The sequence below is a fragment of the Atractosteus spatula genome, chromosome 9 (genome assembly GCF_055471065.1).
Source record: "Atractosteus spatula isolate fAtrSpa1 chromosome 9, fAtrSpa1.hap1, whole genome shotgun sequence".
Lineage (NCBI taxonomy): Eukaryota > Metazoa > Chordata > Actinopteri > Semionotiformes > Lepisosteidae > Atractosteus > Atractosteus spatula.
Window position 1 is genome coordinate 22,853,048 of NC_142714.1, and position 23,608 is coordinate 22,876,655.

Here is a 23,608-nt window from a genome sequence, read left to right on the forward strand (position 1 = left end):
ACAAAAGACCAGCTTGGATTCACAGAAAATTACTCTACAGATATGCAGTTGATTTCCTGTTCTTTAGTCCATGGTTTTCTTTCTGCAGATTTATGCTCTGTGTTAATCCTAAAAATGAAGTCGGGTATCACATTTCATGGAACTTGCTTTTAGTGTCTGAAACTTTTAAATGGACCGGCTGTAGTCTCTGGCCCTCAAGCATAATGTTGGTTCTCCCTGGTAGAAATAAGGCTCTTCCCTGAAGCAGGAGCATCTGATTTCTGGTTCATGTATTAATGGGCAGCGTTTGCCTCAGCCCAGGAGAGGGGAGGGAACCTGGCTGCTTCTTCAAGAAACCTCTCGGTATGGAGCACTTTCTTCTAGCCTGACAGGAGACACTGGGCTTCCGGTGAAGGATTCTAACCGATAAGGCACTGGCCTCTGCCAAGTGTTTTCATCAATAATTAATAATTAGGTCAGACAGGTGAGATGGAAAGGCAATTTGTTAAGTGTATGGGCTGTATCTGATGCCAGGCAGCCCTGTCAGGTAATGAGAAATGAGGCCGGGTTGAGGGTGATGGGCCTGCCTCTCTGTCTGGCTCCTGGTGCCTGATATTCAAGGGCATGTTTATTATTAAAGTGAGGCCGGCAGCACAGCACAGCACAGCACAGCTCGGCTACTCGTCTCGGCTGAGCAACTTCCTGAAATCCTCATTTTGCAGCAGTGCTGTTCTTGTTTGGCAGATAACTAAAAGGCCTTCTAGAAGCTGAGGTTGCTTTTCATTTTTTAAATTAGCTACCTTAAGATAAATACCCTTCTTAGACGTTGTTTTTGGGTAATTGTATTATTTCTCTCTATTTGACTTGAATGAGCATCTGTGTCCTTATAACTGGAAAGTAATTGTTCATTTGAAGCACAAACTATAGAATAAAATGGTTAAATGCAAACCTGTTACTGTCCATGTACAACGCATGATGTCTAAAACCATAAGAAACTCAGGATTGAGTTTGTACAAATGAAGACTTGAATTGCTCCCTACAACTAGTAGAACTTAAATTGTTTTGGCTAAGGTTATATTGACACGCCTGGTCTGACAGTACCAGTGTGTTTGTAGGTGTTCTGTGCCTCCTGAAAGCAGTAGCCGGAGAGCTGGAAGAAGAATTTGTTAAATTGGTCCAGTCAAGCCATATAGCTGAAAGTTGCAGATTGCAGCCTTTTAGGACCAGGATTTGGTCAGGATTTGAGCTTCTTTATAGTCAAGTCTCTGTCATTTCTAGTATATGGACTTGTGTAGAGTTATAAAAAAAGACATTCTTGAGACTTGTCTGAACACTGAGTATTTTAGTTGACTGAAGATTTATGATGGTTGCAGCAAGAGTCTTGTTGCAAACTAGGCAGTTTCAATTCCTGACATAGTGCACGGCGCTCTTTGATAGCACGTTGTCTGTTAATAGGAACTTGTGTGAACGTAATGATCAGGCTACAAAGTTAAGACAGAAATACACAACTCACAACCACATGGGGAGAAAACAGTGCTGATAAACGAGGTTTAAATGCAGAACGTAGTGAAGCTAAACTTAATGAGTTCAATTTGCGTTCAATAAGAGGCTCAACACTGTATTCCCTGATGTGGGACGTTTCCTAACAGGTGTGAGAAACCACAAAGTTTTTAAAAAAAAAACACTGCATCTTTTAAGAAAGAGGTCAACATCATAACTGAAGTACCTGTTTTGATACTTTATCAAGCCTTTCACTACACAGATTTATTAAAGAACTCTGTATTTGAAATAATATCCAAATCGCTATCCTTTTTTGGACAGGGATAAGATTGGAAGGTTTGTTATGTGCTTGCTTATAAAAAAGTGAAAGTTATTTTTCCTTCTTACATCACAGTTTTGTTGAGTGTCTTAAAACAGTTAAATTCGCTATCTTTGGATACATGTTAGCTTTCAGAATCCACATTACAAGTGCTATTTAAATGCATAACAATTATTTTCTGTCACATTCCAACGTCTTTGAGATGCACATTGATTTGTGCAGCTGTTATTTTCACATCAGTGAGGGGAAGGTCTCTCCAAACTGGTAATTTTCACTAAGAAACTCCGCATGTGTCTATAGTGAGCTATCTAGCAATTTTTTCTCTGAATTTGAGCAACAGATTGCCGACATACGACGGTGATCAGATATTTCAAGATTCTTTTGTTTTGTACTTGATTCGAGCCTTTTTAAGTCCCTTTCATTCCATTTGAAATGAGGATCTTATCTTAGATTGGTGTTAGACTGCAGCCCTTGCTAGTGGCTGGTGTCCGTGTGTGTAGCAATTTATCAGCGCTGACAGGGCGTTGTGTCTCAGGTCGTGGGCAATGAGGGGCCAGCTAGATTGATCTGCCCGAACCTCAGAGATTTCTTAATTGCCTTTGTTGAGCTTCTTAATGAAGCTGTAAGGCACCTAGAAAGAGGGAATTTTCTCTTCTCTTTTTGCCTGAATTCCCCTCCACCATCCAGTTTTCTTTAATTCAGTAAGTGATTGTGGAAATTGATTTCCTTTCTTCTCATTCCGGATCAGCCCTGAAGCCGAGCGAGGGCTGCCTTGTCTCGGTGATACAGAAAATGCTGCAGAGCTTTTTCACGTCCAGGAAAAGGGGTCTTTCTTTGTATCGCTAGCTAGAAAGGGTTTCACCTTCTCCCGAGTGCATTCCAACCCTCCCGAGCTTTTGCATTTCTGGGGTGCTTCAGCAGAGCAGCTGCAGCTGTAGCTGTGGCTCTGCCAGGTCGTGGTCCTCCCCCATCCCCCCCTAACCCCCCTCGTGGGTCACGGCGAGCTTGCAGCAGCCCTGCTCAGTGGCGTGAGGGATCTTCCTCTCCCCGAGGATGTCCAGGAGCAGCGAGACACAACGGCGCCTCCTGATTTCATTGGTTCATCTGTGTGGGCCTTTTTTTTTTTTAATTTGCTCATAACAGTGTGTGCAAAGCTGGTGACTCATCAGTCTCTCTTAATGAAATAACCAGATGCTTCTCCCAGTATATATTTAAAGAAATTGATTTGCAGTAGTCCCTCATTCCCCTCTGACCCAAGAGCTGCATTCTTCTATATTTTGTTGGCAATGAAATACCTGATGTCGGGAACCCCCGTTAAAGTCACAATAACAAAATGTTTGTTACTACAATTGTGTTGATGGTTGATACTGTAGATCGCCTCTATAACTTGCTGGTATCAAGTAATGTGAAATCCATATTGTATGGGAACAGCCTTTACAGATATTTGCTTTTAAGGAGGTTGTGTCAGTATACAAGAAAGGACATAAGAATGCTTACAAATGTGATCCACTAATTACTAATTGATCCTAGGATCTCATCCAGCTCTTTGTTAAAAGAAGCCAAGTTATCAGTTTCAAGAACACGGCTAGGTAGCTTGTTCCATACTCCTACAGCTCTTTGGGTAAAGAAGTGTATCCATTTAGTTTCCATTTGTGGCCATTGATTTACAGTATATTTGGCCTTTCATTCTGAAAGAGCCCACTGGGTTGATTTTATCAATGCGGTTTGAGGATTTTGAATGCTTATACCGGCTTCCCTTACAGTCTTATCTTCAAGACCAAAAATGTTTAGTTGTATAATTGATTTTTCTTTTGCTTTATAATAAAAGCCTTTTAGCAACGTCTGTGCAGTTATGTATCTAACAGCTAAAATTAGCTTATAGGCTCACAATGTAAACTGTCATCTTATTGTGGTCTGTACTTTTAACACCATTACGCTGAATCCTACTGTGGTATCGTGAAGGCAGTGTGTGAAGTTGAAGCTTTAAACTACTTTCACTTTTGGAGACAGTAATTTAAAGCCAATTCAGTTTTTAAAGTCCTGCCACCACATTCACAGCTGCCTCGATTGCTTTGAATAGTGTAGTAATCATTAGTGTTTGCTAACATCAGTATTTCCTGGCAATTATAAAAGTAATTTTGAGAGATTCAGGAATTTCATATATACAGTACGTTATGTAAGCATGGACAGCAGATGACTTGGACATGGAAAGAATGCAGAAGAGAAACACCACTAAATAGTGTTATATTTGAGATTATAGAAAAAAAATGTATAGGGGAAACATTTTAAATGGAGACATTTGTCTGTAACAGTGCGTTTTATGGAGCAACGTACCAGTGCAGGATTATCTATATTCAAACTACAAACTGCTTTCAAGAAATTTTTTTTGGTAAACCCTAGCCTACTATTTTAACAAATGTATACTTATTGGACAATAATTCAGATGCATTTGGACACTGGTCACTTGTATGTTTTGTTATTGTTAAAGTCACTGTTCTCTCAATACACACGTCCCATATTAGTTTATATGGTATGTATCCCAAAACTCCCAACAAAAGATGGATTTGATTTCTATGCCAAACAGTACGAGACTGCCACAACAGAAAGAAAACCTTGGAAAGACGGGAAGTTTGAATGAATCCGTCCTGTTCTATGGGATGAATTACTAGATCACAAGAAGAACAAGATAATGAACACCTAAGGAGATGCTAAGGAATGAAGTAATAAATACTAAGAATTTATTTTGTCTTTCAGATATTTAATATATTTAGAATGGCTTTATCCAATTCTGTTGATGGTGAATCACTTGAAGAGATATTTGGAAGAATAAAGTAATTTTAGAAATGACATATTAAAATAAACGTGGTAATTTCAGACATTTATGGCCCTAAATCAAACACTGGACCCTAGTGATTGTGGGTTTTTTGGGATGGAAGTTTTTTCTGTTTATCTTTACTACCAATGAGTCATTTTAAAGAAATAGTAATTGTGATGTATTCAGAGGCCAGAGGCCAGAGGCTTTCGACTTTGTATGTGACCAAGTGACAACCTTATGGGAATTAAAAACAACTTAAAAAAAACTGGTTATCTTGCAAAATATACATGAACAGATCTGTAGCAATCAGGCAAGGGCTTAGAAGTAAGAATCTTGTTTGCTGGGTCAGGGGGCCGAGTGTGACCCTTGCAGACATTTTTGTGTTTTTTTTTCATTCTTTTACTTGGTTCCCCAGCAGAGAGAATTCTCACGTGTTCTTTCTCGTCTGCTGTGTTTCACCCCAGGGGAGATGGAGGAGGAGATGGAGAACTCAGAAATGGTGGACCTTCCTGAGAAACAGAAACACCAGCTGAGACACAGGGAACTCTTCCTCTCACGGCAGCTCGAGTCCCTGCCGGCCACACACATCAGGTAAGGCTCCCAGCCTCGCGTTAAAAATACTGTGCATGGCCCCCTGTTTCTCTTCCGTCACCTTGTGAAGAGTGTCTGTTTTCTTTCCTACTGTATGTGTACAGTAAGTGTCACACGGTGTACAGTGTAAATATTTTCACAGTCTGAGGCGTAGGGGCCTGGTTCTGTTGCAAGCATGCAAAAAATCTGGAAAAAAGCACAAAATGACTGTGGATTGAGATACAGTGAAATATGAAAACTGAGGTGGAACCTCTTGCTGACATATGTCACCCTGTCTGCTGCAGAATTCTGACTTGAGCCCCTCAAGGTAGTGTTCAACTAGTGTCTTCCTTGCTGGTGCCATGCTGTACCTAAAAATGTTTTGCATTTTTTTTATTGTTTTTTTTTTATAAACATACAGAATTATCTGAAATAAAGTTGCCAGTCATCATAAAACAAAGTATTCCAAATATAAATGAGTATATAAAGTCTGCTAATATTCTTTTCCAGTTCGACGGAAAGTGTAGTGCTAGGGAGAAAAGAGGGAGGAGAAAAAAAGAACATGAACTTCAGAAACGTAAAGTCAGTATTAATATTAGGTTGTAGAAATAATCCACTTCTCATTATATCTCTCAAAGACCTCCTTCTGGAGGCTTAACAGATAAGGAGTTATTTTGCGTTTTAATCAAACTTGGAGTTTTTGTGGCAGAAAATTGTGACGTTAGATTGTTCTTCTTTTGTAAGAATTTTGAACCTAAATGGTTTTTAGCTTTTTGTGCAAAAACAGCTTGCTTCTGTCTTCCTTAACTGGGTGGACAGAAGGATCAGGAGGATCGCACTGCAGTTTTAAAGACCTCTGAGAACAACGTTCTGGTTGTCATGGAAGGATCATTTCACTCCCCAGTTACAAATGTCTGGATAGTTTCTGGATGCCCCCTGCCAGCCAGGCAATACAGTAGCAGGGTTTTCAGAGCATGACGTTGGGCATTCTCAGTTGATACATGGGCTAATAATGTGAACCTCTTTAAGATGTCCCTAAATTCAGTTTTCAGTTACCTACATTTTTTTTGCATTGATAATCAAATTTTCTGCCACACATTAATATGTAAGCTAGGTTATGGATTAAAACACCTCATTTTAACTTGATTAACAGAAAATTGTTATTGTATTATTAAATGTGTTTGTGGCCACATTGTGAATTCTTATGAAGTAAGGGTCGCTGTTAACAGAATGTGTTCAGTAAATTCAGATTTGGAATGCAGTCCTGTATTTTCTTGTTGGCAATACTAAAAAAACTTTTCACAATTTTTTTTCATTAAATGCATTAATGTTGAGGTCCATCTTGTGTGTAAACACATGAGTTTAATTCAGGCCTAGATATCCACAATGGATAGCTGGTGTGTTTCTTTTTAAAAAATTAAACGCATTAATTGAGAATAGTCATAGGCATTGTTACTTCCTGTCGAGTTCCATCTTTTTGCATCTATGTCAAGCTGGAATACACAGCTCTTTCACTGTTTCTGGGGGCCATGGAAACCAACAGGAAAAAAAGGAAGCATTTAATTGGCAAGGGGGGAAATGAGGTAGTAGGTCACATGACCTGTTCTCACAGACTGTGCCAAAGCTGAGTGAGTCAGTCAGCATGAGGCATGCAAGTAACTCTTCCTCTGACCATCGCCCGAGACATCATGGCTGTGGTCCGAGAGCTCCCGTTAAGTTTAGCCAGATACCGTTTCTCATCTCTGCTGTTGTCACCTCAGCTCTCCCAGCAACAGATTAAGTTTCTTCCCTTCTAGTCTGGTCAGTCTGTTCTGGCTGTGATTATGAGATGAAAGTGATGTTATATACAATAACAGCACCACAAGAGCTTGGGAGACTGGTCTGAAGGTAGTAGGCAAAAGAAGTGGAAACACAATGGATTTACGACTATGCATTCCAAATTCAGACTGACATAAAATTGTTAAAAATCCAGCCTCCTTCTTTGCTGCATTATTAAAAGAGCACACTTTTTTTTAACAGTCTTAATTAATGTCTGATACTGTATTGTTTGTGCATTGATTTTTTTTTTATTCGCTCTTCTTGAACATTCCTATTTCGTATTATTCTGTTTAGATACTGTTCACAATTTTCCACTGCTTCTCAGTTTATCTACCGGTAATGAAAAAAATCTGGGGGGGATATCTTTATCCCAAAGCAAGGCAAGACTTTGTTTCAGCAGATGGCATCCTGAGGATAAAACACATTGCCATAGCTGCCAGATGAGGGATGATTCCAGCCAGCACTCACGTGTCTCGGCCTTGGGTTCTGCTGCAGGGGAACAAGACACACGCAGAGACACATGCACAGACACATCTTATGTTTCTCTCCCTGCTGCCAGTTTGCAGTGTCCTAAGGGTTTTATTTTTCCAAGACCTGCCAATCTCAAACCCCAGGCTTGTTGCTACATCGTTGAGAGGACTTGTGAAAGCTGCTAATTGAATATGGCGCAGGGCAGTTTTATCCCGGGCCCCCAACCTCTGGTCAGTCACGGATTTTTGCTTTCCTTGCACTGATGAGTGATTTGCGTTTCTCCTCTTGCCTCCCAGAGGAAAATGTTGCGTCACGCTGTTGAATGAAACCGAAGCACTGACATCTTACCTGGATCGCGAGGTAAGATCAAGCGACACCTTTCAAACATTAGAATAGCGCTGATGCTGTAAGATGTTCAAACACTTGGAGCTCCTAGATACACTCAGGTCTGCATGGAAAATGCATGTCAATCTACAGTACTCCTACATTTTGCTTTCTTTCCTCCAAATTGTCCAAGGCTCTGGTGTGATATGGCATGTTAAAGTGAAAGGTGACTTAAAGATTTAGTGACAGTTAGCACCTTATTGAATCTTATTAGACTCATCTGACTATATTAATCTCATCTGAATATAGTATGGCATTACGCGGGGGCGTGTCCAGTGTGGAGACGGAGCCCTGGTAGAAGGGCGACGCCCAGCCTTTGTAGTCCCAGCTGTTTTGGCTTCCAGCTGATGAGCCCCAGCTGGGCGGGTCCTATAAAGGTGAAAACTCCCCCCCCCCCCTTCCGGGGGTAGCCCTGCTCATCCCGTCGGAGGGTGTCCAGTGTGCTTTTATAGGACCCGCCCAGCTGGGGCTCATCAGCTGGAAGCCAAAACAGCTGGGACTACAAAGGTGGGGCGTCGCCCTTCTACCAGGGCTCCGCCTCCACACTGGACACGCCCCTGCGTTATGCCACAATAGGAAAAGAGATCTGCCCAAGTCTAGAAATGATGTTTATTGAAAAGTTAGTGATCACTCAGTTTGCAAAAACACAACAAATACACATAGCGAGTTGCTTAGGTTGGAGAATCTGGAAACACCTGATACAGTAGATAAGTCTTTACATAATCTTTTAATTCACTGTGGAATGGGGCATGGATAGAATCTACACTTTGCTGTAGATGTAACCTTATTATTGTTAATAAACAATCCACTTATTAGATAATGAATAAGACTTTGAAATGTATTGAAAATATTTTCAATATAGTTATTAACCACTATTCATGTAACCCTGATGTAATGTCTGCTGTAATATATACTGTTTTATATTCTCTGATTGAGAAGATTCAAATTCAGAACCTTAGCTTTGTCGTCAAATGATTTGTAACTCTTATTATCTGTAATGGATTTAATACATATAACTGGTTGCCTTTTGAGTGCACTCTCTTCTACTTACCTGGAAGATAATTTAGAAAGGGATGTATCTGAGTTCATAAGCTTTTAATAGGACATTATTCATCTATAGATATTATACGACTAGCATATTAACTGCACTAGATGATGATAAAGTATTAGTGTCATTCTCTACAGTTTGAAAATCAACTACATAAATACATTAATGTTCTGGCGTGGCAGCTTTTCCTGTGTGTCTTTATGAGCAAGTGATTAGATAAAACTGAAAACTCACCTGGCATTCCCCCAGTGCTCATACCGAGTCACGGGTTTTCCTTTATGTACTGGATTGAAGCATCACTTCTGTTTATTTGCTTCTGCATATCATGTCTCCCTTTCTATTGATGTATATAATCTACTTATTTGTGTTCTTCACTGGTAGATTTCAAATACAGAATTAGGATTTGAAGACTTTTTGAGAGGAGAATGTTGAGAAGCTGCAAGGTGATATACACTTGTGGTTCTTTAACTGTTAATAAATATTTTGACTTTGTCAGATCTTAATAAAAACATTTCCAAAAGGTGGTGGTTGTTATTATTTGCTTTTGCAGACACCCATATGTAGGGCAACCTGCTGTGTTTCCGTTTACTGAAGTCCAGAGGGGAGTAACATTTAGAATTTAGAATTTAGAATTTAGAATTTTTTATACATCTGCCCAAACCCCACATCCGCACTCAGAGGAGATTAAGGAGGTGCATACAGACTCCTCCAACCTGTCCACCTTTAAGACACGTGGCCTTAACATGTCCCAGGCTGTGCTGTCCCATACTGGAGGTCCTGTACTGATTGGAGGACAGGTGTGTCCCTCACTGGCATCGCTCCAAGCCTGCAAACACCAGAGAGGCCACAGGGGTTGCTCTATCCCCGAGATCTGAATGAGCCCTGGGCTACTAATCCCACCCTCCCCTAGATGGCGCTCGGTCAATTGTGTACCATCACTCAGGGAATCATGGTCACAAGTGGGTAGTCTGATGAGCCAAGCTCGAACCCACGTTCATATATCCCAAGCTGCACTCAGGTGAGCGCCTTTACCAGGCCAGTTACTCAAGGGGCCCCGAAAAAAATATTTGTTTGGGTCCCGTTACTGTCTCTTCCAGGGAAATCAGTGGTTCTGTCACTGTTGGGTAAATGCTGCACTGAAAGAAGCATTACAAAAATTAATGATGCAGTTATATTCTGCTTGTAAGTGATCATCAATTCATCATGGTTCCAATTCTGAATTGTAGGGATACCAGTGTTTCTACCTTGATATATTATCTGGGAAATTCATTCCTTGCATTACTATTGACCTATTTTAACAATTTTCTTATTCAGGTGTACATTAAAGCACATATCCAGTTATGGCCTTAGTGGTCTGGTCATTGGACCTAATTTGAAGTGCCTTTATTTAATCATATTTAATTCCCACTTTGAAGACCTCACCCAAATCAACCTTAAAAAGCCTTTCACTAAGTTCCTACAATGTGTCTTCATCTTTTTAAATTTACTCAAAGATTGGGAAGATACATACAGTATAGGAATCGACAGCAGTAGTTACAAAATGTTTTGGAAGAGGAGAGACTGGGTCATGCAGATATTACTAGTTGTATATCTATTGTTTTTATTATAACTGGCACACTATGAATTATTGAAGCTGCTGACCTAGAATGTTACAGTTGTGTTTAGTAATGAAGAAACTGGAGAACTGGGTTGCTCATGGCCAGAGTAAGAATCTGCTCTCAGAAGACTTTGCAGCTGATATCCAGTTAATTTAATCTTATTAATTTCCATGTAGAAATGATAAATATTAAAAATAATGGAGCTAATTTGTATCTTACACCCATAATAATGCTAAAGTATATAATATGTATTTAATGTTTGCCAAGTTGCATGGTAAATTAAAGCTGAGTAATAAAAAAGGGAAATAAACAGGCAGCTTTTAGTAATTAAAAACAAATCATGTAAAGGATATTAGGTGTGCTCCATTGCAAACACTTAGATTCTCATACGGTTGGAGGCAGTTCTTTGACAGCACATGGGCTGAACACGTCAAAATTCCCAACGAGGGGGTGTGTTTTCTTATGTTAAGAAAGGTCTTCCTTGGGTGTGAATGTGCATTTGCACATGGAAAGGGGCCCATATGGGAACAAATACTCACAAAAATGAAATCTAGAACCCATGTTTTTAACTTTCTCCAAATTGTCGAATGACTTCATGATTTCACAGATGAAAACCAAGGATAAAATGGAGACATTCAGAGAGATTTATAAGGGGAGCAGTGGCTAAACACTCATTTGAACGTTTTGGTTTTGTTTCCCTGTTCAGGACGCCTTTTTCTACTCTCTAGTGTATGATCCCCAGCAAAAGACCCTTCTGGCAGACAAGGGAGAAATCAGAGTGGGAAACAAGTATCAAGCCGATATTACTGACCTTTTAAAAGAAGGTAGGTTGAAGATCCTGCATTGAAGAGGAATGAGTGGTGTAAGAGAACAGTGTCAGCAGCACAGAGAAGATCATGACAGAGCATGCACACATCAGGCTATTTCTATATTAGAGAGAAAGGAGAAATGCATATATAGGACCATTTTACAGGGGGTATGGTCTTATTCATACCCGTTTTGAATAGAGTGGGGAGCTGCGTCATTACGTGAGTTTCAGAAGTAGAGGTTAATTCCAACACTGAAAAGCTAGATGACTTTGCTGTAAAGCCTCTTTCAGGTGTGTGGCACACGTGACTCTGCCTGGAGAAGAAACCGCAGGACTCGTATGATGAAATGACTAAACACTGCAGGCCCACGCAGTGGACCGCTGGGTCATCTGCAGGGCACTGGTGACTCTGGGCGCGTTGCACATCGCTGATGGCAAATTCCTTATAGTGAAACTCAAAGAAGGCTCCATGAGCCAAACTCTGTTTTTCTTTCTTTTTGCTTTTTTATGTGGGAGTTGACCTCTGCTTCTTCCTATTTATTTTAACAACTCCAGTTCTGTCGCCAAGATAAGATGGTAACAAGAAAGGGGCAGATGCTGTAATTTATGTATGATTAGATGACTTAACAGTGTTAAAGATTTCATGCAGATCGGTGAAGACTGGACTTCTTAACATCTTTGTTATTTCAGCTGGCAATAAAGTAGCTAATTAAGTAGATCTGTTTGTGGAAAAGCCAAAGTGATTTTCTAATAAGAGATTCTAAGTAGTGAAGCTGATTAGCATGTGTTTCTTTTAGAATGTTTCAAAGAATGAATAAGGTATTGGTGGTTCTGTAATTTGCAACATTAGTCATGTCATCACATTTATAGAGTTGTATATTTTTCTGTTGAGAAGTGGGGAAAGACATTTGTAATTTGATGAGACTTGATGAGTCAAATGTCCATCCCATAACAATTTACAGCTTGAGAGCTATTTAATGACTGAATGACTTGAACCCTTGAACAGTAAGAGCTGCAATTAAAACAAAATGAATTTTGTAAAGCAAAAATATTGGTGAAATCAGTAAGAGAAACAGGAATGAGATCTGAATTTGATTATTATTTGTAGATATGTAGCAGTATTTGCTTGGATAGTAAGTGTAATTGTATTATTTGGTTCATGTTACTTTCTTTCTTAATAATATCAATAATTATATTAAGTTATCCAGAGTTCTTGTGTTTGAAATTGATGCATTAATTTGTTCTCGATAGTATTGCCTTTTCGTATAACATTTTTGCATTACATTTTTTATTTCTTTGTAGTTCTTTAACTTGCTGTCTGTAAATGGTAGTGTGGTTTGTACTTATTTTTAATTCTGATAATTATTTTTAACATAATGCTTGAGATCCAGGGTATGTTTGATATCTAGATTCAAATTTTATATCCCTTGGTATTGTTTTCTTTGCAAAACAGTTTATTCTTTTTTAAAGTCAGTAGAGAATTTCTTTAGGAATAGCTAAGTGAACTTATGAATATCTTTAGTTTGTTTTCATATAGCTTAATACTAGCCTTTGGCTTCCTGTATGTCATTATTAATTGATAACTGTGTTGTAAATTATCTTGGTTAGATTTTTTTTAATGGTGCAAATATGAGTGATCAGAAATTATTGTTCAGAGAACAATGTATATTGTGCTAATACAATTTAGTAGTGAAAAATAACTTGAGTAGTACTATTGTTTTATTAAGGTAGTTTTAGTCATCAATAGTTTTAACTCTAGTTACCAATGCTTTCATTGGTTCTGAAATTTCACTTGGTCTTTGTCTTCAAGGAGCATATAATATTTTGTTAGGTTTGCAAGAATGTTCGAGAGAAGCTCTATATAGCTGAAATGTTAGTAAGAAATACTATTGGGATGGAATAAATTACAATAAATTGAAAAGTCTTCTTTCCAACTGGAGTGAGAGATGAAAATCAGAGGCATTAAGCATATTTGAACATTTTGAAATTAGATCTTGTGTTATCAACACACTACTGCTGCTGGATGGAAAGAGTTAATAGCTCTTGAAATGCGCACTCTTTATTTCAAGATTTTTTAACTTTTAACTTTTAACTTGACCTGCACATTGTACTTCTTACGTTTGTACACCAAATGATGAAAAGAAGGCAGAAAACAGCTAACAAACAAGGCTAATGAGTTTGTGGCTTTTGCTGACAAAAATCAATAGTGTGCTAATACTTTGGACAATCTCTAATAGGTTTGAGGCACCTGGATCTAATGATATTGCAATCCCTAGAGACTCCTGTATATATTGAGAAAACTGACATCTCAAAACAAAACTGTTGGGTGCAATCAGAAGGCTCATATTTATGTTACTGTCTGAAATTTTTAGAACAAATATCTTAACATGAAATACAAGGCAGTCAACTTTTTTAATTAAAATACTTGCCTACTGGCATGTAACTCCTTGCACTAGACAAATTGATGCTAATGTAATGTTTTCTGTCTAGTTAAGTGCTATCAAAGGTATTTTTGAATTTTATTTAGCCTATTACAGCTTCTATCGTAAATGACAGATTCAACTTATTGACACACGAAGTCTGAATCTGTGGTATATTTCTGCATTTTGAATTATATTTTCAGTGTGGACGTCTTCTCTTTGGCCTGCAAGATGATCAGGGGTTACGGTAGCAACAAGGCCTGCTTCCGAATTGAACATTTCCAGTTGTGCGGAGGAAGCTGAGATACGAGCCATGGTGTCGATGAGGTGCTTAAATAGTGAGGCTGTTGTAATTTTACTAGGTGAAGATGACGGAAGGGATCAGTCAAAACTGGAGACCAAGGTGTGGGATCCCAACAGCCCTCTGACGGAGAAACAGATCGATCAGTTCTTGGTGGTGGCACGGTAAGGGCATTTCTTAGCCAACTGGAATGAGAGATCAAAATCAGGAGCATTTAACATATTTAAATTAAATGTTTAGAGATTAAGCTGTGAGACCAAAGCAATATCCCCTCCTTACCATCACTTGGAATTTTGTTTTTTTCCTTGTGATGAATGGCTGTGGCTCAGGTGAGGTTGTCTTTATCTGTTTATTCCACCATTCTGTGTTAGGCTACAGACCCTGACTCACCTCTGGTCTAAATAGGGGCTCACCTGTCCATCAAGAGGAGCTTTGGGGGGAGCTGAGGGAGTTTAAACTGGTGCTCCTGGTGGAACACGGGTTCCTTTAGTTTTTGGTTAGTCTTAGTTTGACTTCAAGCTGAGTGTATGCTGTTTTGTTTTGCAGGCTAGCTTTAACTGTCAGTAGGAAGTTCCCTGAAGAAACTGCAGTTATTTTTCTTGAATGTTTTTTTTCCCTTTTGTAAATATTCTTTCTTCTTTATTTGTCCTATATTCTTATGATTTCTTTGACCACAGTTGGACGTAACTGCCAGGTGGTTTAGTCACATCCTTATTATGTAAACCCTCAATTTGGAATTGCCAACTCTTTTAAGACTCAGTTGTGTGGCAAAGACCTCTGCACCTGTTCTGGAGAGAATGAAGCACAGGTATGCCCTCCTGTCAGAGCCTTTTGCCTTTTGATACTTGTCTACATGCTCCATAACATCCAGAACGGAGAGCTAGTGTTATTTGGAGAAATGGCATATAGTTCGGGGACATCACAGCTACCCTGGTCAGTCACAGGAAATGTTCAGAAAGCCCGGTCTTACTCATAGCTGTAACAGGATGAGAAAGAAACTCCCAAAATAGTACTCTGACAACAGTGGTAGCGGGGTTTGGACCTATGGTCACAATGTTGTGGGTGGAAATCCCTAATGCAGAGACTGCTGGTATTTTACCTCAGTGCCTCAATCAGCCTTTCCTGTCTGTAGATATAGGGACCAGCATCTGTAGGGAGGGTCTCCATGCAATAGACGGGTTCTTGTACCCTTGTTTGTCACAATGCTGCTGAAACTGATCAGCTTTGGGTACACTTGAGTAAAGGAGATTCATCTCTTTCACAAGGTTGGAACAGATAAGTGGCCTGACCTTCCCTCAGGAAAACATTAAATGGCATTTAATAAAGGGTATCGCAATGGTGTTTATGAGAACCAGAACATTAATTTCAGTGATGATAGCTGCAGAGCACGTTTCAGAAGCATGTCAGTGCCTGGGATTCCTCCAGTACTTTACAGAAACCATACAGGTTTTCCCAAAATTCAAAAATGTGTTTCAACTGATAAAAGAACCTGCCTTGTTTAATGTTTAGTTTGAAGAGCATTTCCCTTGAGGGGGTTGAGGGTGCAGAGTGTGTCTGGCCCCTGCAGGGACATGTGTCACCCCTCTGCGCACAGCCCCCCCCCCCCCCCCCCCCCGGGTGTGGGGGGGTTTTGTGTTGAGCTGCCACACTGTCAGTCACAGGTGTGCTGCTCTCTCTTGTCTTTCCAGCTCCGTGGGCACGTTTGCTCGAGCCCTGGACTGCAGCAGCTCTATCCGGCAGCCCAGTTTGCACATGAGCGCCGCCGCTGCCTCCAGAGACATCACCCTGGTGAGCCGCCGCACCTTCCTTACCTGACAGACTGAGTCACGCCTGGCTCGAGTGCTTCTGCTCAGCTGCAGCCAGGTTGCCATCGCATCTAATGGAGATTGCCTTAACAGAAAGATCATTAGAATGCTGCTCTGAAGATAATGAAGAAATATTAGGATATAGGGCTAAATAAATGCTAAGTTCTTCAATGTTTTATTGAAGACTGGAACTTTTATCAACTTTGATTCTTCCTGATCAAAAACATAAAGACCAAATGTATTAAATTAATATAAATAATGTAAATTCATGTGTTTTTAAAGAACATTAGTCAGCTTATGTATCCATGTACCAGAGAAATTGTAACCTTGGGACATTTTCAGTTTATTTTAATGTAAGGTCTCTGAGACTGCTGTTTGAAATTGTATTCAGTAAGCAAGTGCAGCTTCAAAAAACACTTAATTTGTGAACAGATTTGCCTTTCGTAAAAAAAAATCCTGCTGCTTTGAGCCACGCCTTTTGTTTTTTCTTGTGAACTCGTGTCTTACATTCATTAACTGCAGATCATAATTCCCATCCATCTGTTTAATCAGAGCCAATTTCAACAAACAGCGGGCTCAAGGTGGGATGCATCCTGGACGGGATGCCAGTCCATCGCAGAGCACACACAGACTCAGACACGCACACGACTCACACCAGTTTTCCCAGAAGCCAATTAACCTGCCAGTATGTCTTTGGACTGTGGGTGGAATCTGGAGCACCCAGTGAGAAGCCACACGAACACAGGGAGAACATACAAACTCCACACAGATAGCACCCCAGATCCGGAGCTGAACCCAAGGGCCCATTGCTGTAAGGCAGCAATGCTGACCATGCTGAGCACCGTGCCACCCACAAATGATATCTGTTGTCTTTAACCGATAGCCAAGCTATCACACACACACAATACTTAATATTTATGGTCAAAACTGGTTTGAATAGCCAACTTGATTTTCTATAGGAATAGTGCTTAAAAAGGACAGCTGCAGCCTTGGGATATATGTTGAACACATCTATCTGGGGACCAGCAGGTGCTGCTTAGCAAACATATGACATGTCATTTGAAATATGTATTTTTCATGTTTTCTTCAGCTAAACTGTCTTTACTTGCATAAAAAACTGTAAGTGCTATGCAATTAATTGCTTTCGAAGAATTGTATAAATCCTTTGAAACAACTGTAGCTTGTATGGGAGAAGTGTTGTTCAGTATCTTCATCTCTAGATTAAAGCCTTCTGCTGTTGTGCAAAATATTCTCTAGATATCGGTCAACAAAACCAGAACCTCTCCTTAGTACTCAAAAATAATGTTGATTGATTCCCCCTTTACCTGATTATTTCCTCCTGCTTACTCCTTATAGATGATGCCAGTAGATGCCAGTGCTTGTTATCATTGTCTTTTCCGTTGCATGTGGAATTACAATGGAATCTGTGTGGTGACAGATGTTGAATGATGAATAGTTCATTATTAATGAACAGTTCGATTCACCCAGAATTGGAAGAAGCAGTTAGAGAATGGATGGATGTGCGTGTGGCTGACGTGCTTCTCTTTTCCTCTCTTTCTTCAGTTCCATGCCATGGACACGTTGCACAAGAACGGGTACGACATCTCCAAGGCCATCTCGGCGCTGGTGCCCCAGGGCGGCCCGGTGCTGTGCCGAGACGAGATGGAGGAGTGGTCAGCGTCGGAGGCCAACCTCTTTGAGGAGGCGCTGGAGAAGTATGGCAAGGACTTCACCGACATCCAGCAGGACTTTGTGAGTCACAGCCCCCGCTCTGTTCCTTGTGCATTTGCACAGTCTAGACAGCCCTTGGGGGTCCTCTCTTTTTTTATTCTTAACATTAAGAAATGTGGTGTTCTTGATCTTTATTGGAAAAACGAATGTGGTGTGTCATCAAAGCAAGGGATGTACAGTAACTGGACAAAACTTCTATACCTGGCTGAGAGCCATGTGGTGAGAGGCAGCCTTTGTGTTATATTGACATCTAGTGGTGGAGCACGGACAGGGCAGTGCCTCTGCTCTCTAATGAATTACTGTATTTACAAGCCTTTCAGCTCTTGAGGTCCAAAGAGTTTGAAAGGGAAAAAGCTTCACTGAGGTTCATTTCATTAGACACTTGCTTGGAGCCAAGACATTGCAGGTTTAAGCCTGGGTCATGTCGTAGGCTGACTGACGGGGAAGCCCTGTGCAGTGAACAACAATTAACTGAGCATTAACTGTCTGTGAGTGACTGAGAGCGGTCGCCCAGCGACTCGCAAGGTGAGAAATGCGCCTCTCTTCCAGTCAGCGCCAACCGGCTTCCTGCTGTGGCTACATGTCTCATTCTCTCCCCGAGCAGTGCAGGAGGCCCTGCTGGAAAGGACTTGTCTTTAAACAACTGGAAATTTCCAAAGTGGTTAAGTGTTTGATGGAAACAAATGGCAGTTTTCAAAAAATGTTTTCATAACATGTTTGACAGTCAAAAAAGCGGCACAGCTCTGGCAAGGTGAGCTTTGGCACTGGTCCCACTGCCCTCAGTAGCTCTTCTTCAGCTGCAGTTTACTGGCAGCAAACAAAATTCAAAAACTGCTCTCAGTCGCTGGGCTTGACCCTTTTCTTTTTCCTCCTCCTCCAGCTGCCGTGGAAGTCCTTAACCAGCATCATTGAGTATTACTACATGTGGAAGACAACAGACAGATACGTCCAGCAGGTAGGCCGAAATTATTCTGGACTTCAATGCAGAGAGAATGTTTAGAATCAGACTGATGTGAATTAAACTTGTGTGCTTTAATTTTTCCTTTTATATATGCAAGTGTGGGCAGCATGGTGGGGCCCTGGGTTCAATTCCGGGCTTGGGGTGCTATCTGTGTGGAGTTTGCATGTTCTTCCTGTGTTGGCGAGGCTTTTCGCCAAGTGCTCCAGATTCTTCCCACAGTCCACAGACATACTGGTAGGTTAATTGGCTTCTGGGAAAAGTGGCCCTGATATGAGTGTGTGTATTTGTGCCTGTCTGCCTTTGGTGGACTGGTATAAGGTATCCTGCCTTCTTTCCCTTTGCTTGCTGGGATAGGCTCTGGCTGCCCTGCAATCCTGAGTTGGGTTACGAGGTTAGAAAATGGATGGATATTCAAGTGTAGTTATACTGTATTTTATTTATTCATGTCCACGGCAATACTAATGCTCTGATTCTAAAGTCAGAAATGCATTTTGTGGTTTGTTCTAGGATAAAAAGTGAAAATGTCACTTTTTGAAGAGGTTTTTAATTCAGCATTTATATATGTAAAGTGGTAGGAGGTGCACAGTGGTACTTACTGTAAACAAATTTGTTTCAGCTTCTGTTTGAAAACAAAACCCAGAAAAGCTTAAGTTCTAACCTAAACCACTGAATGCCTCATGATTCTTTAGTAAATAAGCCAGTAGTATCCTTTAATACAATACAAACACACTCTAGCATGTGGCCTTTTATGTAAATGACTCATATGTTGTTTTTTTGCTGCCTGCCACCTCTAATTTGATTGTTTTCCATCCTCCTAGAAACGATTAAAAGCAGCTGAGGCAGAAAGCAAACTGAAACAGGTCTACATCCCAAACTAGTAAGTGTGATTAAAAAACAGAGCTACTGATTAAAGGTGTTACTATATACTGTTGTGTGCTGTTTTAAATGTGTTTAAAAGGCTGTTTTAAGGTGGAAGTGTGACATGTGACATGCATAATATATCAAATTATAGCTAATTCCACATATAATGTTTTCCAGTATCATTAATTAATAATTGCTTACAGTTATATAGTGCTTTTCCGGACACTCCACTCAAAGCGCTTTACAGGTAATGGGGACTTCTCCCCACCACTACCAATGTGCAGCATCCACAATTACCACAGTGTAGGAAAAAAATTCTATTCATTTTGGTTCATTTGTTTGTATTGCCCAATTTCATATTAAACATTTCATATAGTAGCAGTTCTGTGCCATTTTGCCATTATCAACAACAAAAAATGTGAGTGCAAAGAAAAATAAACAATGGCCCGGCTCCAATCCCAAGAACATTGCAACTGTACATCTATTTGTGTGATTTAAGTACTCTTTTACACAAAGCACTAAAAAACAAATGCACAATCCCCAAATGTAAAAATATTTTTTTATGAAAGAATATCTAAAAATAAATCTGATAACACCTTTCCCTACTAACACCAGATAGTCAATGATCTACTGTACAAAAGTCTGTCTTGCCTGTTGCATCCAAACACTTGGGTGAAACCTTTTTATTCCATTGCTTTAAGACTAGTTATCCTGTGTTTTGGGCAAACTCCTTTCTGTCCCTCCACAGTAACAAACCGAATCCAAACCAGCTGAGTGTGAATAACATCAAGCCGGGACTGGTGAACGGGGCTGGAACCACAGCAGGACCACAGGGGCAGAGCACTGGGCTGGGCCGAGCCTGCGAGAGCTGTTACAGTGAGTCCTGGACACGCACACACCCCACTGACTTTCAAACAACGGCTACCAACCAGGGTCATGTTGGGCGATTGTATATTGTCCTCCACCACGGAGCCAGAGCTGGGATTTCATTTGGAAAAAAAAAGCTTTGCTGATACTTTCTGAAGATATGTGGGCACCAGGCAGAAAGCTAATTTCAAGCACTCATGGGAAGACCATTATGTTTTTTTTAATTAACTTTAATGTGGGAAGAAAAAAACGGAAAAAAAAAACCTTCAATAGGAAAACCATTGGGGTTTCAAAGAGAAAAATGCCTTCTTGAAATGAAACATTTCTTTTGATTGCATTGTGTATTCTCCAGTGGTCACTGCCAGTTAATCTTGGAATCAGTGGTCAGTTAAACCAGGCTAACTGTGTCAAGATGTGCCTTGTTATTAGGGTAATGTGGAGAGTGGCTTTTTATAAGGGCCTACCCCTTCAAAGATAGACCAGATTTGTGTACTCTTCCAACAGTTACAAGGGATATTCACAAAATCCCTCTATTAAGGACAGACTTTAAATTAAAATCTTTTTTGGACACATGAACTAATCTGATGGATTCCATCTACACATGTGATCAAATCGCTGTCCAAACAAGCATTTACTATACACAGTCTGTGTTCCATAAAGCTGCGATTACTAGAAATTCCCAAGCAACTGTCACACAGGGGATTTGCAAACTTTGTTTATTTTTGGATGAGTTGCTGTTGGGTCTGTTTGCTGTTTGCGAACAAATGTCTGAAACAGATGTTCTCTGAATGTCAATTACATGGATACTTGGTGTCAGCAGTACCTTCATTCTTTAACAGCAAGAAGATGAAGCTATGGAATGCTGTCAGGAACTGAACACCTAATTCATCAAACATTTACTGCCTTAAATTTAAACCTGTTTTTTTCTGGTGTGATCAAAACACTCAGCATGTTAGTTGTAGCAAAAAACACTCAGAATGTTATTGTCACCACCTATGGAGATACTTTATTATTATGGTATTTGACTGAAACTTTTATCCAAAGAGATTTGTACAGGTTAAATTTACACCAGCTTTCCATAAAAGAAAGCATAAAGAGTACAGTACCAATGTACAGTATATACCTGTATAGGTACTACCCAGTCCTGGTCCTTGAGGGCTGGTTTGTCTGCTGGATTTCTCTAAAGGTTTCCTAAAGCAGCAGCACCTAAAGACCTCAGAAAAGCTGGTAAACTGATCGAGTTAAACCAATAACTGGTCTAGCTCATTAAGAGCTGAGTTATAATGAAAACTTACAGATATACCGGTCGTGCAGTTCCTCTATTGGACAGCCCTTCTATGCAACCTTGTGTTGCCTTTCTTATGTTCTTGAAATTTCACATGTATGAATTGACAGCACTGGAGAATTTCGCCATTAGTGAAATCAAATCACTGTGATGGATTAACGTCCTGACCAGGATGTACCCTGCCTTGCTCCCGTTGCTCCCCCGTGTCCCTGAGTTTGAAGAAGCGGTTAGAAATTGGGTGGATGAAATCAGTGTGAAGTGTGAAGTGATGTGCTCCTGATCAAGCTGATGCATCTGCCTTTTAAAGCCACCAGCTCTTACCAGTGGTACTCCTGGGGACCTCCCAACATGCAGTGCCGCCTCTGCGCCACCTGCTGGACATATTGGAAGAAATATGGAGGACTGAAGATGCCAACGCGATTGGATGGCGAGAGGCCAGGACCTAACCGCAATAACATGGTAATCTTTGATATCCTTGTCTGCCTTACAGATGGATGACAGTGCTTCGTCTAATTATGTTGAACTTTTATTTATCCTGTGAGTAGGTACAGCTTCTAGCGAATCAGGGGAATTAATATAGTAAGCTTGAGTACATATTTGGACACTTCTGTAGAAATATGTGGAGCTATGGAAACATGTGTCTAAAATAATGAAAAGATGTTGTTGACACGTACTGAAGGTGCCAAGGAGTAGACTTGGTATCTTGCTGTTTTTCAGCAGCAGTGTTAAAGAAGTGTTCTGAGCCCAGTACATTGGGACTGCCTACTGCTAAATGTGCAGGAGCACTGGTGAATCCTTCTACTTATAACCAAGTCAGTAAGCACAATGAGTACAGGAGCTCAGTGACATTCGTGATACAGAATTAAATGGATCCAAGCCATGAGATTGTACGTATGTGCCAAGTTGAATGTTTTCTGCCCATTATCGTGCTATTTCTAGGGATTTAACTAATCTCCACTTGATCTGTCCTTGTTGATCTTGCAGAGCCCCCACGGATTACCTGTGAGACACAGCGGGAGCCCAAAATTTGCCGTGAAAACACGACAGGCCTTCTACCTGCAGACTTCCAAACTCACCAGAGTTGCCCGGCGGCTGTGCCGTGATATCCTGCGGCCGAAGTACTTGGCCAGGCATCCGTATACACCAGTAAACAGCGCTGCCGTCAAAGCCGAGTGTAAGGAATCCTGCGTCGCAGTGATAACCCTATTCTGACACCGGTATGCAGAGATCTGCTGTAAGAAAACGTGCAGGCCTGGTGGAGAGAGAGGACGCAACGCAGAACCTAGCACACAACAGTGTAGATATTAACCAGTCGCAAACAGTAACTTGTACATTGAGCAGGACCCGACACAGAAGCAGGCATGAATACCATGGATGTGGAAGAGTTGTTGAAAAACAGACAGTTCCTTCGTAATTTTATAGAGGGCTGTGTAAGTCTTTGGCAGCCGTACCTTGCGTTGATCAAGTAAGGTGCTGTTAAAATCTGCTGTTAAGAGTCCTCTAGGTGATCTTTTCAGATCTGTGTCTGGAGGGCCAGATGTAGGAGATCACTGCTGGTTGACGTTGGCCTGGAGGTGATAAGTAGTTGACCTTAGAATTGCCAGGGTGGAACCGGTAGAGAGACTCTCATTTTTGGCATTCATTCAGCAGCACCTAATTTTTTTGGGTAAGATTTTGCATTCTTGCAAGTCCAGTCGTGTAACAAAAGATGAATAAGAGATGTTGCTTCTCGCATTAATGATTGCTGCATGTAGCACTGTTGGGTGTGATATGCAATGTAAGTCATAACCTTAACAATTTTCTCCCGTTTTGCTGGCAGGCTCACTCCGATTGCCAGAGGGATCCAAGAGCCCCTTGACTTTAAAACAAGCAGTCCGAAAACCTTTGGAGACAGTAGTCAGGTATTTAGGTAAGACACAGCTGTGTATTATTAGGAAAATGTCTTCTTCTCATGTTTTGAAAGACAGTCCTCCATAAAACAAACATTGACATTTAAATGTTACATAATGCCTTAAGGGCATGTGTACTTTCTGTTCTGTCATTGTTCTTTCCAAAGGAAAAAAGTAG

At 40.5% G+C, this 23,608-nt stretch overlaps 1 protein-coding gene across 2 annotated transcripts in view; it reads left to right on the plus strand.

Moving 5' to 3' along the window:
- Positions 1–23,608, plus strand: part of mta1 (metastasis associated 1) — a 68,660-nt gene that overhangs the window by 30,106 nt on the left and 14,946 nt on the right. For both annotated transcript variants that reach the window (XM_088925044.1, XM_088925045.1), the window contains exons 4-15: positions 5,078–5,204; positions 7,769–7,832; positions 11,209–11,326; positions 14,093–14,195; positions 15,720–15,819; positions 17,400–17,588; positions 18,448–18,522; positions 19,347–19,405; positions 20,138–20,265; positions 21,849–22,000; positions 22,526–22,715; positions 23,361–23,450. In XM_088925044.1, the coding sequence (XP_088781170.1) occupies positions 5,078–5,204; positions 7,769–7,832; positions 11,209–11,326; positions 14,093–14,195; positions 15,720–15,819; positions 17,400–17,588; positions 18,448–18,522; positions 19,347–19,405; positions 20,138–20,265; positions 21,849–22,000; positions 22,526–22,715; positions 23,361–23,450 (1,395 nt within the window). The remainder of the gene's footprint in view (positions 1–5,077; positions 5,205–7,768; positions 7,833–11,208; positions 11,327–14,092; positions 14,196–15,719; positions 15,820–17,399; positions 17,589–18,447; positions 18,523–19,346; positions 19,406–20,137; positions 20,266–21,848; positions 22,001–22,525; positions 22,716–23,360; positions 23,451–23,608) is intronic.